Source organism: Candida oxycetoniae (assembly GCF_023343755.2).
Source record: "Candida oxycetoniae strain CBS 10844 chromosome Unknown scaffold75, whole genome shotgun sequence".
Taxonomy (NCBI): domain Eukaryota; kingdom Fungi; phylum Ascomycota; class Pichiomycetes; order Serinales; family Debaryomycetaceae; genus Lodderomyces; species Lodderomyces oxycetoniae.
In genome coordinates, this window is record NW_026055401.1 from 24977 (window position 1) to 38369 (window position 13393).

General features: G+C 39.7%; 5 protein-coding genes across 5 annotated transcripts; 3 read left to right on the forward strand and 2 right to left on the reverse strand. All coding sequences in view use genetic code 12, as the record gives it.

Moving 5' to 3' along the window:
- Positions 1-1203: 1203 nt before the first annotated feature.
- INT1 (Int1p) lies at positions 1204-6160 on the forward strand (the record flags this gene model as incomplete). Its single annotated transcript, XM_049323187.1, has 2 exons — positions 1204-1288; positions 1377-6160. 2 exons carry the CDS (start codon positions 1204-1206, stop codon positions 6158-6160), a joined length of 4869 nt encoding a protein of 1622 aa, XP_049180942.1.
- An 82-nt stretch (positions 6161-6242) lies between these two features.
- KGF56_002005 (cleavage polyadenylation factor subunit) lies at positions 6243-7097 on the reverse strand (the record flags this gene model as incomplete). Its single annotated transcript, XM_049323188.1, has 1 exon — positions 6243-7097. The coding sequence occupies one exon, from the start codon at positions 7095-7097 to the stop codon at positions 6243-6245; it is 855 nt and encodes a 284-aa protein (XP_049180943.1).
- Positions 7098-7358: 261 nt separating this feature from the next.
- TIF5 (translation initiation factor eIF5) lies at positions 7359-8495 on the forward strand (the record flags this gene model as incomplete). The annotated part of the gene is made up of 1 exon (XM_049323189.1): positions 7359-8495. The coding sequence occupies one exon, from the start codon at positions 7359-7361 to the stop codon at positions 8493-8495; it is 1137 nt and encodes a 378-aa protein (XP_049180944.1).
- Positions 8496-8569: 74 nt separating this feature from the next.
- KGF56_002007 (uncharacterized protein) lies at positions 8570-10801 on the reverse strand (the record flags this gene model as incomplete). Its single annotated transcript, XM_049323190.1, has 1 exon — positions 8570-10801. One exon carries the CDS (start codon positions 10799-10801, stop codon positions 8570-8572), a length of 2232 nt encoding a protein of 743 aa, XP_049180945.1.
- A 963-nt stretch (positions 10802-11764) lies between these two features.
- KGF56_002008 (peptidylprolyl isomerase) lies at positions 11765-12859 on the forward strand (the record flags this gene model as incomplete). Its single annotated transcript, XM_049323191.1, has 1 exon — positions 11765-12859. One exon carries the CDS (start codon positions 11765-11767, stop codon positions 12857-12859), a length of 1095 nt encoding a protein of 364 aa, XP_049180946.1.
- Between the last annotated feature and the right edge of the window lie 534 nt (positions 12860-13393).

Below are 13393 nucleotides of genomic sequence, written 5' to 3' on the forward strand. Positions count from 1 at the left end.
GGGCTATGTTATTTATCCTCTCAATTAAGCTTTCAAATACGACACTATCGAGCAGAGCGATACGACACTATCGAGCAGAGCGAGATGGTGGAGCATTACTGGCTGCAACAAATGGGCGCGCGGCTCACTTTTTCGGAACAATCAACAAGGTTTACACTTTTAGTTACAAGAATCAAAAAAGAGAATTTAAAAAAGGTGAAAAATTTCGCGTTGTTTTCGATTTTTTGACGTGTTTAACTTGCATCTTGGTGCATAGAAAAATATATAATCTATGTTTTTAGCAGTGCTCAAAGGGAGGTCAACCTAATGGGAGGTCGGGGAGGTCAAGATTGCTCAAAAAGAGTCTCTGCTTAAATGCTGAAAAGAAAACCACTATAGCCATGCACTTGTGCTATCTTGTAAAAACAGCTCTATTTTCTATAGAAAAGAGTGCGACATTGCAAAAGTGAAGCAAGTCCATAGGAAGATACTTTTTACTTTTCCTTCCTGAAATACCTCTTTCTAAAGGACAATCTCTTCCTAAAGGACAATCTCTTCCTAAAGGACAATCTCTTCCTAAAGGACAATCTCTTCCTAAAGGACAATCTCTTCCTAAAGGACAATCTCTTCCTAAAGGACAATCTCTTCCTAAAGGACAATCTCTTATTAAAGTCTTCCTATAGGATGATCTCTTCCTAAAGGATTTTCTTCCTAAAGGATTTTCTTCCTAAAGGATTTTCTTCTCCTCCAAAGTCTATCCTTTCCTTCTCTTTGTTCCTTCTCTTTGTTCCTTCTCTTTGTTCCTTCCACTATCTCGCTTCGCTCGATAGTGATAGTGTCATATTCTTGTTCCTTCTTCACTTGCTTTCTTTAAGGAAACTTGTCTCTTGATGCTTCTTTCCCAAATTGGACAAATTATCAACACTGAAAATATTGAGCGGAAAAACAAATACAAGAGGATGAAAACAAAGAAAGTTTAATTTGATGCAAAAACCACAATTGTTTCTTCATAGGAATTACTAGTGGAATAGCTAAAAGAGATCAACTCTCCACCTCTCCTCCCTATTCCTTCAGGTATTAAGACCTCCCGTGCTGAATTTGGTTGAGACTTGAGGAAGTATAGAAGGAAAGCAAGAGTGGGTTTTGCAATCAAACGCGAGTTTTTTTTTTCATACAATCATTTTTCAGATTTGAAAATAAAGCTGGATAATAAGCTGTTTGGAAATGCTACAAGTGGAAGCGAAAAGCTTGATTCAGGATATATCACCATCTTCCCCTAGTAAAACAGAGCTATTCAAGAATGAAAACGGTATGTGGAACAAAAGCAGTTTGGAATTTTTTTTGCCGTTTTATGTTGTATTGATGTTTTTACTAACAGCGCCTTGGGATTTTTTTAGAATCGGTGGATCTTTTGTTACAGGAAATGGAAATTGATGTTGACACAATGAAGGTAAATGATGCTGATGCTGATGCTGATGCTGATGGTAATTGTCCCAGCTTGGCAGCATCGGCCAATAACACGCCAACTAAACCATTAAAGTTCCCCACAACAAATACAAGGAACTTACCAGACTCAACAAGGAAGTCACCAGACTCAACAAGGAAGTCACCAGAGTCAACAAGTAACTCACCAGAGCCAACAAGGAACTCACCAGATTTGGGTAAAAGGAACTCGGCAGACCCAAATTCAAGCTCTGATACTTACACTAGCGAACACGACCCTGATCAAATAGCCATTACTGACATACAAAAGACAGCTCTAGACTTGAAATCTTCCTTGGACCGGAATTTTGATATCGACAACTCAATTGAGTTGCAACAAACCATTGCCATCACTGACTCAATTGCAGATCACGTAGATGAATTTTCATTCCAAACACCAATGAATTCGACAGTAGATTTAACTTCAAAACCAGAATATTGCAACACATCCCCAAGCAAATCGATCTTACGAAAAACACCAAATTCGTCGCCAAAAAAAGTTGCATTTACATCAAAAAACCCCGAAGTTCACCAATATCCAGAGCTTTCCAGTAATGTCGAAGAAGAGGTAAAACAAGACCTCGCAGTACAAGTTCCAGTACACCACCAATGGACACAACCAAATATACATTCAGAAAACGAGAATGTCAGCTCGCCACCTCCTCTCCCTCCACCACACACTAGCAAACCTACATTTTCACAGCTTTTGAAAAGCAACAATATTATAGAGGATGAGATGGAGGCTGACAACAACAACAATAATAATAATAATAATAACGATGGTTCAGAAAGTTTGACTCAGCTCAAGTTGAAACATGATAGTTTTAGTAACTTGTCATTAAATGAGAAAGTGAACTTGTATTTGAAACCTGATATCTCCGAACTAGATACTCGGCTTGAGCAATTAACCGAGGCAAGAAAACATAAAACGGCAGATAATGTCCATCTGTTGTCATTTGGTCTACAAACTTCAGTTCCTGCTATTGAAAACCCTTTGATATCTTTGCTGAAGACGCCTGATGTTCAATTAAGGTCCTCCGGATCTTCTTCTTCTTCATTACAGTCACTCAGAGAACACAACCGAGGCCTAAGCTCGATACCGGGTTCGCCTACCAAAGCAAATAAAGGGTTGGTTTTGAAAGATGGCATTCGTGGTTTGCTGGATTCGGCTCTTGAATCGTTACTACCTAGAGATGAGTCTGTGGAAGGATTGGTTATGCTGCCACCAAAGAAAAAGGAGGGTGAAGAGCAGATGGACTCTTTTGAAAGGTCATATAAATATACAGAACAGTCAATTTTGAATTTGTTGAACAGCACATCTCAACAATTTCTGCCTAAGAAAGTGGAACTGACAACAGCAAAGGGAGCTACACCGGAAGTTAATGTTGCAATTAAAAAGAAGAAATTGGATGATGAACAAACTGTTGATGCTACTACAAAGTTGAAACAAGAGGATGAAGAAGAAGAAGAAGAGGATGAAGAAGAAGAGTTTCATTTCAACAAGCAGAGCTCCATTTATCAGCCAGAGGAATCCGACGAATCAAAGCAAGATGAATCTAAAATGTCAATTCGTTTCCATATAGACAGTGATTGGAAGCTTGAAGACAGCAATGATGGTGACAAAGAAGACAACGATGAAGCCAGTCGAGTATACGATATTTCCAACTTGATCAAAGATGAAACCATCCCTCAAGATGATAATGATGGCGAAGCTATGGAGGACAACAGTGACGAAACTAGTCGTCGAGACTACGATGCCTCCTCTTCCAGCTTGATCAAAGATGAAAGTATCTCCCAAGGTGATGACGGAGACTCACTGAAAAATCAGCCAATTGCAAGAACACCGTTAACGCTTACTAACGTGTCACTTGCACCTCCACGGCCTGTGTCGCCAACAAAAAAGGAGATGAAGAGCTCGAAAGGCGAACAAGAAGATGTATTGGCCAACTCCTCTAATATAGCACCTGATGAAATAACCTTGCCCCAGATTGAGACCAGCAACTATTCATCTTTTGATGAAGTAACGAGAACTATGAACACGCTGTCGAGTTTTGAACAATCGTTGTCTGCGGAAAACGATGCAGAACGAAACAAGTTGGACAATTTTATTTCAATCTGGCACTATCAAGAGAAACAAAAGAAGAAACAGGCCCACAAAGTACCCACTGCAAAAGTTATTTCTCCTTACGATGATGACTTTTTGGAGAGGAAAAAGAGTAGCACGTCAACTAACAGAGTGAGAATACCGAGTTCAATGAATGGAAAAAAGTTGAAGGAGGTGAATGTTGTGTCAAGAAGAATCGTTAGTCCAGACTTTGACGAGTTGTATATGTCTGGATTTTTACCAGATTTATCAAAAGATTCCGGATTCAATGATTTACTGTTTTCTAATTATTCAAATATAATAGGCAGTAGGGCTACGACTGCTGGTGCTGGTGCTGGTGCTGGTGCTCATGCTGGTGCTCATGCTGCTCCCCTAAGTACAAAGAACGTGTTGTCAAGTATAGACAATTATCCAGAAGTGGTTGAGCCTCCAGAGCCAAGATCACATAGTGAAATTAGACATTCCACTATTACATGGAGATCTAATCAAAAGACACTAGATACTCAACATCCTACTAAGCCAGTATTCCCCAAAAAATCAAAGTTCAGGGTGCCAACATTTGAAATTAAAAGATCGTCATCCGTTCTTTCTCCGGGTAATATGTACAATGACATTTTCGACGATGTGTTAAAAAAGCCACCAACAATTCGTTCGGAAGGGATGAAGACATTACCTAGTATGGACAAAGACGACGTGAAACGTATACTTAGTACAAAGAAGGGAATGTCTCAAGATGAGTATATAAATGCCAAATTTGTCGAAAAGAAACCAAAGAAGAATTCAATAGTAACGGAACAAAACGATCTTTACGATGAAATACAACAAGCAGCTTCCATCCACAATACAGATTTGGACTCTCCGAAATCTCGTCAACCTTCAGGACTGGACGTCTTGCCTTATCTTGCAGAGGAATTGAGAAAGTCGCCAATGGCCTTTGTGTCAGATAATGTGCCCGGGTATCTATCATTGCAAAGCCCTTCCATTGCAAATTCAAATACATTACCAGAACCAGAATTCGAGGTAGATGTTTCTCCTAATACACCTAAGCTGCTGTCGGATGCGATTGATGCTTTGGACAATATAACAAACATTAAAGTGGATACCACTCTTCATCAAAAAGAAAACCCACCTTCTACTCCAAAAATATCTCCTCAAACTAATTTAAAACGAGTTTCACCAAACAAGAAGAGTCCAATAAAGATTGGGTCACCCATGAGGTTGATCAAACAGGATGGTGCTATTACCGGTATTGAAACTCCTGTAAAAGAACCCCGGACGAGTGTGGATAACATGCAACAGCACAGATCACAACAAACATTTAAAGGAAACGAGATTTTGCACCCAAAAATCAGGGAAAATCCAACTAATGAGAAAATCAAAGAAAAGCAAGCTATTGCAAGCACTGTTTCGGTACCCTCTCAGTTTTCTGAAGAGGAGACACAACAACAACAACAGCAACAACAGCAGCAGCAGCAGCAGCAGCAGCAGCAGCAGCATACCAAATCAGACCCCAAAGCCATTGATGAAAAAGTTCATCATCATAATGGTGTGCAAGAGCGTGGAAAATTGTTTTTCAAGGTTATAGGGTTCAAAAATATAAACTTGCCGGATTTGAAATTGCACAATGGTAAATTTTCCATAACTTTGGATAATGGTGTACACTGTGTTAAAACACCTGAGTATGATTTGGATAGAAATCAAGTTGCAGTGGGTAAAGAATTTGAATTGACTGTGAGCGATACATTGCAGTTCATCTTAACCACAAAGGCTGTCTATACCAAACCGAAAGGAACATTGGTTGAAGTACGTGAGAGAAAGCTTGTAAAATCTAAAAATAGATTTTCCAGATTTTTTGGCTCGAAAGATCTCATTACAACGACAAGGTATGTTCCAAGTGAAATCCAGGATAGTTGGGCTGATAAACTTGCTACTGACGGGTCTTTTGCTCGGTGCTATATTGACTTGGAACAGTTTGAGACCCAAATAACTGGTCAGGTTATGAAGTTTGATTTAAATTGTTTTAATGAATGGGCAACAACCACAACCAGGAACCAGAACCATGTAGCTGGCAGAATCAAGCCATATAAGATTGCACAGGTGGAAGTAGAGATGTTGTTTATACCACGCACCGATTCACACGAAACACTACCAATGAGTATCAAGTCAGCTTATCAGGTTTTGGAGGAATTCAACAAAGAGGCGCACGACCTGTATGAGGGGTATTTACATCAAGAGGGTGGCGATTGTGAGATTTGGAAAAAGAGATGGTTCAAATTATATGGAACTTCTCTAATTGCGCATCTGGAGTTTAGTCACAAGACTAGAGCCAAGATAAATTTGAGCAAAATAGTAGATGTGGTGTACATTGGAAAACAAAGCGCAGGTAAATCAGAGCAAAGAAAATTTAGTGACGTTCTTCTTGTTGAACACTCCTTCAAAATCAAGTTTGCCAATGGTGAAATTATCGAGTTTGGGGCTCCTAACAAACAAGAAATGAAAAAATGGGTAGAGATATTAGAGACAATTGTCTACAGAAACAATCTCAGACGCCAAGCATGGGTCAAATTGATGCTTGAGCAAAATAGAAGAATGTAGTAGTAGTTTAGTAATAATAATGAATATAGAATGCTTTTTGTAATTTATTTGATTCCTAATTATTATTATTTTTTTTTTTTTTTCATTTTTGAAAGTTGAAGTTTGGCATGGGAGGCATATTGGCCATATTTAACGGCGGCATTCCTGGTGGCATCTGCATTCCTGGTGGCATTGGCATTCCCGGAGGCATCATCATTGGAGACATCCCTGGAGGCATTCCGGGCGGTGGGAACATGCCCATTGGCGGCGGCACCACCTGTGATCCTGGCGCTGAAGATCCATTAACCTGAGGAGGAGGAGCAATAGCACCCGGTCCCTTCATTATATCTGTCATAACTTTCTGGGGATTGAATTCGCCCCTTAACTTGTCTTGTTTGTGGCAATAAGCAGTCCAAGTAAACTCGTCAAATCCAAAGTTGAAGTAGTCCGATATATCGGCACCTGGAGCTCTCCAAGGTTTTACTTTAAATATTTCCAAATCGAGTTGGGTTAGAGGTTTCCCTTCGTATTCTGGGACGGTATTTATGTCGATACTAGACGTCTTGGTTGTGATTTGTGTTGATTGAGATTGAGATTTGTTCTGGGCTGTACCAGTTTCAGAAACAGGTTCGGCAGAGGCCGATGCCTCATCCTTAGTTGCGTCTCCTATAATAATATTAAAGTCATCATCATCATCATCGTCATCATCATCGTCATCCTCTTCATCGTCGTCATCGTCGTCATCGTCATCCACTTCATCATCATCCTTTTCTTCTTTATCATCATCCTCTTCTTCTTCAACATCCTTCTTATTAGCATCTTCTCCTCCTTCTCCCCCCTCACCATGGTCTTTCTTCACCCCTAGGGTCTCCGCTACCTTTTGCTTCTTACTCACTGGCTGTTCCTCCTCATCTGAACCATAAAGATAAGCATCATCATCGTCCTCTGAATTGACCATCTTGGATAAACCAGTTGACCAAAGTGTGGAATTTGAAAAATTACAAAAATTTGTGACATTAAAAAAACGACACTGTCAATTTCTTTTTTTTTTTTTTTTTTTTTTCATTGAAAAATTTTTCAAAAAACTTGATTTCTACTCCTAGAAGGCAATGGCAAGGTTGATAGGTAGTTATATCTAGGTTAGTATTCCTTTTTAGAGCAGATAATGTCGTTTATAAACATATGTCGTGATAACACCGACCCTTTCTACCGTTACAAAATGCCTCCTATTCAGTCTAAGACTGAAGGTAGGGGTAACGGTATCAAAACAGCTATTGTTAATTTGGCGGAAGTTGCTCGTGCTTTGAACCGTCCGTCTCCATATTTGGTGAAATTTTTTGGTTACGAGTTGGGTGCACAAACGCAGGTTGACAGATTCCTTGTTAACGGTGTCCATGACACATCCGAGTTGCAAGATTCGCTAGATGGGTTCATTAACAAATTTGTTTTATGTGGCTCGTGTAAGAACCCCGAGACTGAGATTGTTCTCAAGGGTAAAGACACACTAGAAAGAGATTGTAAAGCATGCGGTAAGGTTACCATTATTGACCCCAAACACAAGTTATATTCATATATCGTGAAAAATCCACCAGACAACAAAAAGGGCAAGAAAACTGGTACTGCTACTGCCAATGTTGTTGGTGGTGGTAAATCGATTTCGGATATTGTAGCAGGTCATGAAGGTGACGTTTCCGGCACCAATCTCGATGATGATGACGAGGATGATGATTTGTTGGCAAAGAAAATCAATGCCGAAGCTGCACAGTTGCAAGAGTTGAAGGTTAAGGATGACGAATGGGCAGTTGATATGTCACAGGAAGCCATTGCAGCTAGAGCAAGAGAGTTGGAAAGCGGATTGAGCAAACCTGCTCCTACCAAGTTTGATGAATTGGGTGAGTGGTTGATAGCTGAATCTGATGGGTCAGTTGAAAATTTGCCATCAGATGTTGAAATTTACAAAAAAATTGTGGAATTGGACATTGTTGATGCCCCAGAAACCTTGCAAGTTTTGGCGCAAACTCTATTCGACAAGGACATAGTAAACCAAATAGAGCCCCACGTTGGTTTATTGGCTAAGTTGATCAATGGCAGAGCTGAATTTGAACAATCGTTGCTTGGTGGATTGGAGAGATTCATTGGTGTAACAAAACCGGAATTAATACCTCAAACTCCAAAGATTTTGCATGGATTCTACGAGAGAGATTTGCTTGGTGAAGAAGTGATTATTCCTTGGGGTCAAAAGATTTCAAAGAAATATGTGCCAAAGGATGTGTCCAAAAAGGTTAGAAAAGCTGCTAGACCCTTTGTACATTGGTTGCAAGAAGCAGAAGAGGAGGATAGTGATGAAGAGGAGTAAGGGGTCTCTTGTTGTTTTTTTTTTTTTTTTTGTTTTTTTCATTAAGTATTATTAATTAAATGTTTTATTTTGATTTAAATGTACAGATTTCTCTGCATTGTGGGAGTACCTGGGTTTGAATTGTATCCCAACGCAGCGCTGCTCATTGATAATTGCTCCAACTGCTGCATGACAGCCAAATCCTGGGGCAGCATTTGCTGTGGTGGGAGATACTGCTGTTCCTGAGACGGATGTTGATAGTATGGCATCATATACATCGAAGGAGGGGGGTTCATAAATTGTTGGAAATTAGTAGTAGTTGGTTGTAAAGGAACGTAAGGGGATTCATACTGTTTTGGGTACTCATACCTATTTCTTCTTCTTCCATTCCTCTTTGTACTATTTCTGGTTAATCTATTACTGCTTAAACCAACCTCATCCATCAATTTTTTGTAGTTGTGGTAGTTGACTATGCTGATTTCCATGAGCACCCTTTTAACAGTTGGAAGGTATGGCGAAGCCAAGTCAGCTAACATTGAATTGCTCAATATTTTGTAAAGAAACAGGGGGCCAGCACTCAAATTAGCATTTTCATTTTCTCGTAAAATTGCTTCAAGATTTTCATTTTGGAATATTGTGTCAATAATGATTTGTCTCGATTTATCGTCGGTACGGTTGTTTAACAACTTCAAAATTGTGAGATTTGCCAATTTGTGAGTACAGAGTTTCTTCAAATGTGGCAAGAGCTTTTTCGTTAATAACTCCACTTTGTACTCGCAATCACTAAAGGTATCTATATACCAAGTGATTAACAAACTCCCATTGGCATTCACTACTAGCTCTTCCGAGTGTTCCACAATCAATGCAGCGACTAATAGAACCTGCTCGTTGGTAAGGACAGGGTTGGCTTCAAGGCTGCTCTCCAATATTGTACGTATACACCTAGCGGCGTACCTACCGAAACTGATTTCTAAAAAGTTATCGTATAATGCCTCAAAAACAAAATCATTATACGGAGAACCAAACTTGACGCAACCCTGAATTACATAATTTCCAAATTGGTCATTGAATAGCTTTACTGCGTATGGCTTTAAACTGGCCCCAATGAGATACATCTGTTGATACTCAGAACGTGCCAAAGAAATCATCTTTTGCACTGCGTAGGTACCATTCTTGTGGCATCCTAGTTGAGTCAAGTAAGGAGCCACTTCTTTAACCATCATTAATTTCACCAACTTGTCATCAAGCTGGGAAAACAATTTTTGCACAATTGTGTTACCCAAGTAGTCATAGCAGATTTCTGGCAATTCGTCAAGCATAGCCAATGCGAGTTCATCCAATTTAAAAGGCAATGAAGGTGAAGATGATGAAGAAGAAGAAGAAGGCGATGATAATAAAAGGCTAGAAGATTCTGCTGATTCCTGGCTTTCGAGGATCTTTCTCAATTCTCTCAAAGTCGGGGCATCAAATTGTCTATTTGGGATGGGCTCGGGCAAAGGACCGAAATCATCTTGATATTTTGAGTGTGGAAATGTATTAGATTTATTAATGATTGATTTGATCTTGCCAAGATTGCATCTAGGGGCTAGTTTCGTAATAATCTCTAAAAGCTGATCTGTATTATTACCGGAATTGACATTGTTCTGATGAGTAGACGACATTTGGTTCTCGTCTTCAAAAACAGGAGCAAATTGTCGTGTATTCAGTTGTTGTTGTTGTTGTTGTTGTTGTTGTTGTTGTTGGTGTGATGGTGGTGGTGGTGGTGGTGGTATACTTGCGGTGCATGTTTGTGATCTGATTCTTCTATGGTTGTTTACATAATTGTCCAAAAGCGAATTCATATCACTTGTTTTATTCGACATGGAAACAAAGGGAGAGCCTCTTTCCGTAGCAAACGAGTTTGGCGCAGCTGCATTTATAGTATAGGACCTGTTTCTTAGCTGCAAAAGCGGGATTGAATGTGATGGTGTAGTTGAATCCAAAGGTGGACTTAAAAAATTGCCAGAGTCCGAATTTAAGCTCGTTGCGTTTGATGAAGATTGATTGTCATCGTTCCAAATTGAGTTGGTTGAAAAGAGCGATCCTGATCTTACTCTGTTTGCCGGCGGAGTTCTCAAATGTATATCCACGAGGTTTTGGTGGTTCGGCGATTTGGATATTCCCAAATCCTTGGAAACATTTAGTAGCTCATTGTTTGGTTCATTTATAGTTATTGGATTGATCATGTACCCAGACGTTACTTGATTTTTAAAGAATGATGTTGGTAAAGTTTCTGACCTGTTTCTAAACTGCAGTTGTGGTGATCCCTGTGTTCCGTAGCTATTCATACCTTTATCAATTATTGCTTCCCAACACCAATTTATTCCAATAAGGACTGTTGAAAAAAAAAAAATAGGGGGAGAAACCTGTCAAAAAAAGTTCGTGTCAAAAATAATGTGCGTCGCCCCGTCGTCCCCCTTTGTGTCAGGAGAATATTGAGGATACAATAAGGAGAGAGAGTTGAGCTCTTGGCTATTAGTGCTATTCTTGAGCTAGTATTCTTGAAAACTAAAGGGCTTATTCGATTTGTAAGACCTTTTTCTTTGGCAAAGAGCTAAAAGGGGGACTAAATCAAGGGAAAAAAAGATGGGTTATTTAGTTGCGCTTCATAGCAAGCTCACAGGGGTCGATAAGTATAAAGTAAATGGACCTAAAATTTTTGGGGGTCTAAATGCTCCTCTATCGAGCAGAGCGAGATAGTGTTTTAGCTAAAGTTAGCACTTGATCTAAAATGTAGAAAAGAGATGGAGGGGTAGGAAATGAAAAATCCATTGTGTATGTGAGCCAAGGTTTTGTAATTGTTGGTAGAACTCCTCTTTGTCACGTATACTTTTGTTGTATATGTTACATTGCTATATTTTTATACTTTTTTTTGCACCCAATTGACGAAAAGATTCACTATCGACACTATCGACACTATCGAGCGAAGCGAGATAGTGGAGCAGCATAGACTATCACCGACACTATATCGCTCTCCTCGATAGTGGAGCAACATTAATAGCCTGTTACAACCCGGGTTTGATAAGAGCTAGTATACTCCACTATCTCGCTTCGCTCGATAGTGTCTTTGGGTGTATTGTATTTATTTAATGATGTTGATAAGGGAGAGTATATTGGGTATAAAGTAGAGGCTACTGGAGGAGACAAATATGAAGTTGTACGACAGAGTAGATGAATATAAGTTGAATGTAAGGTGATATACATATATATTTTTTTTTCGCCTAGAACAATCTCTCTTTATAGAGAAAAGGATGATAGTTACACAGGAGGATTTGCAAGAGTGGATTGAGAGTAAGGGGTATAATGAGGTTGTTGAGTTTATATGTGAGCTTCAGGAGTCAGTAGTTGGCAAGGACAACAGTGCTGGGAGAGAAACGGCGACAACAAGGGTGTTGGAGGAGATGCTCGATAGGGTGAATGAGATTATTGATAGGCACCGAGCTGAGTCTACCGGGAACTCTCGATTTGGCAAGATCGAGTTTCGGGACTTCTACAAGGAGTTGGAGGAAAAGAGCCAAGAGTTGGTAGAGGATGTGAGGGGAAAGAAAGGGGAAGAAGATGAAGAGGAGGGGAGGAAGAGTGAGACTAGAGAATTAGCAGTGTATCTCCAACATTCATTTGGCGATGCTAATAGGATCGACTATGGGTCAGGACATGAACTAAACTTTATATGTTTTCTACTATGTCTAAAAAAGATAGGTGTGATAGAGCGTCATGAGTATACTGGGATAGTTCTTCTTGTATTCACAAAGTACATTTCAGTGATGAGGCGGTTGCAAAAGGAGTACTGGCTTGAGCCTGCAGGGTCACATGGAGTATGGGGACTTGATGATTATCATTTTCTTCCTTTTCTCTTTGGAGCTGCGCAGTTGACGGGACACGAGCATATGCGTCCGAAATCGATCCACAATGCCGAGTTGGTTGAGATGTACCGAGACAAGTATATGTATTTTGAGTGTATTGATTTCATCAATAGGGTGACGAAGATGAGTTTGAGGTGGCATTCACCGATGTTGGATGATATATCAGGGGCCAAGAGTTGGCAGAAGATAAAGGAGGGGATGGTGAAGATGTATAGGAAAGAGGTGTTGGAGAAGCTTCCAATCATGCAGCACTTTATCTTTGGCCAATTGATAAAAGAGGAGAGGAAGAACAGAGATAATAAGGATGAGGATAAGAAGGATGAGGATAAGAAGGATGAGGATAAGAAGGTTGATCAGGATAGCAAACAGAGTGTAGCTCATCTTCCTCATCTTCCTTCTCATGTACATACATGGGGAGACTGTTGTGGAATCCGAATTCCCAGCGTACTAGCACAGAGTAACACGGAAAGCACAGCAAAGTAAGCACAACACAGCATGGCAATAGATAAGCAATCTGTTACTTTTCTGTTCCAGACCTGCTCTTCTATTCTACTACTGCTTTTTTCCTCTTCAGTTCCAATATAGTTGTTGGTATAGTATTTCTCTGTAATAAATTATATTTGATATCCTTGGTATATTGAGTAATTTCGAGTTTTTGAATCAGCGAACGGTGTTTGAGCGGTGATTGGTGATTGGTGATTGGTGATTGGTGATTGGTGATTGGTGATTGTGGGTTGGTGGTCTCGGTGTTATTACCCGATTCGGATATCCGCTATGAAAGCTACAAACGATGATTGATTTTTGTGATGATTTTTTTTAGTGAGAAAACGATGTTCAAGTGCGGAAATGACAACATCTTATTGGTTAATAAGAAAACAAGTCAGCTTTCAATGTAGAGTAGAAATGAATAGAGAGGTTCTGAGTAGTATATTGTGGTACAAAGATATCTCCAAATGAAGCATTCTATACAACTACTACACTTTTTATTCATTATGTTGTGATTTGTTTTGGTGGCAT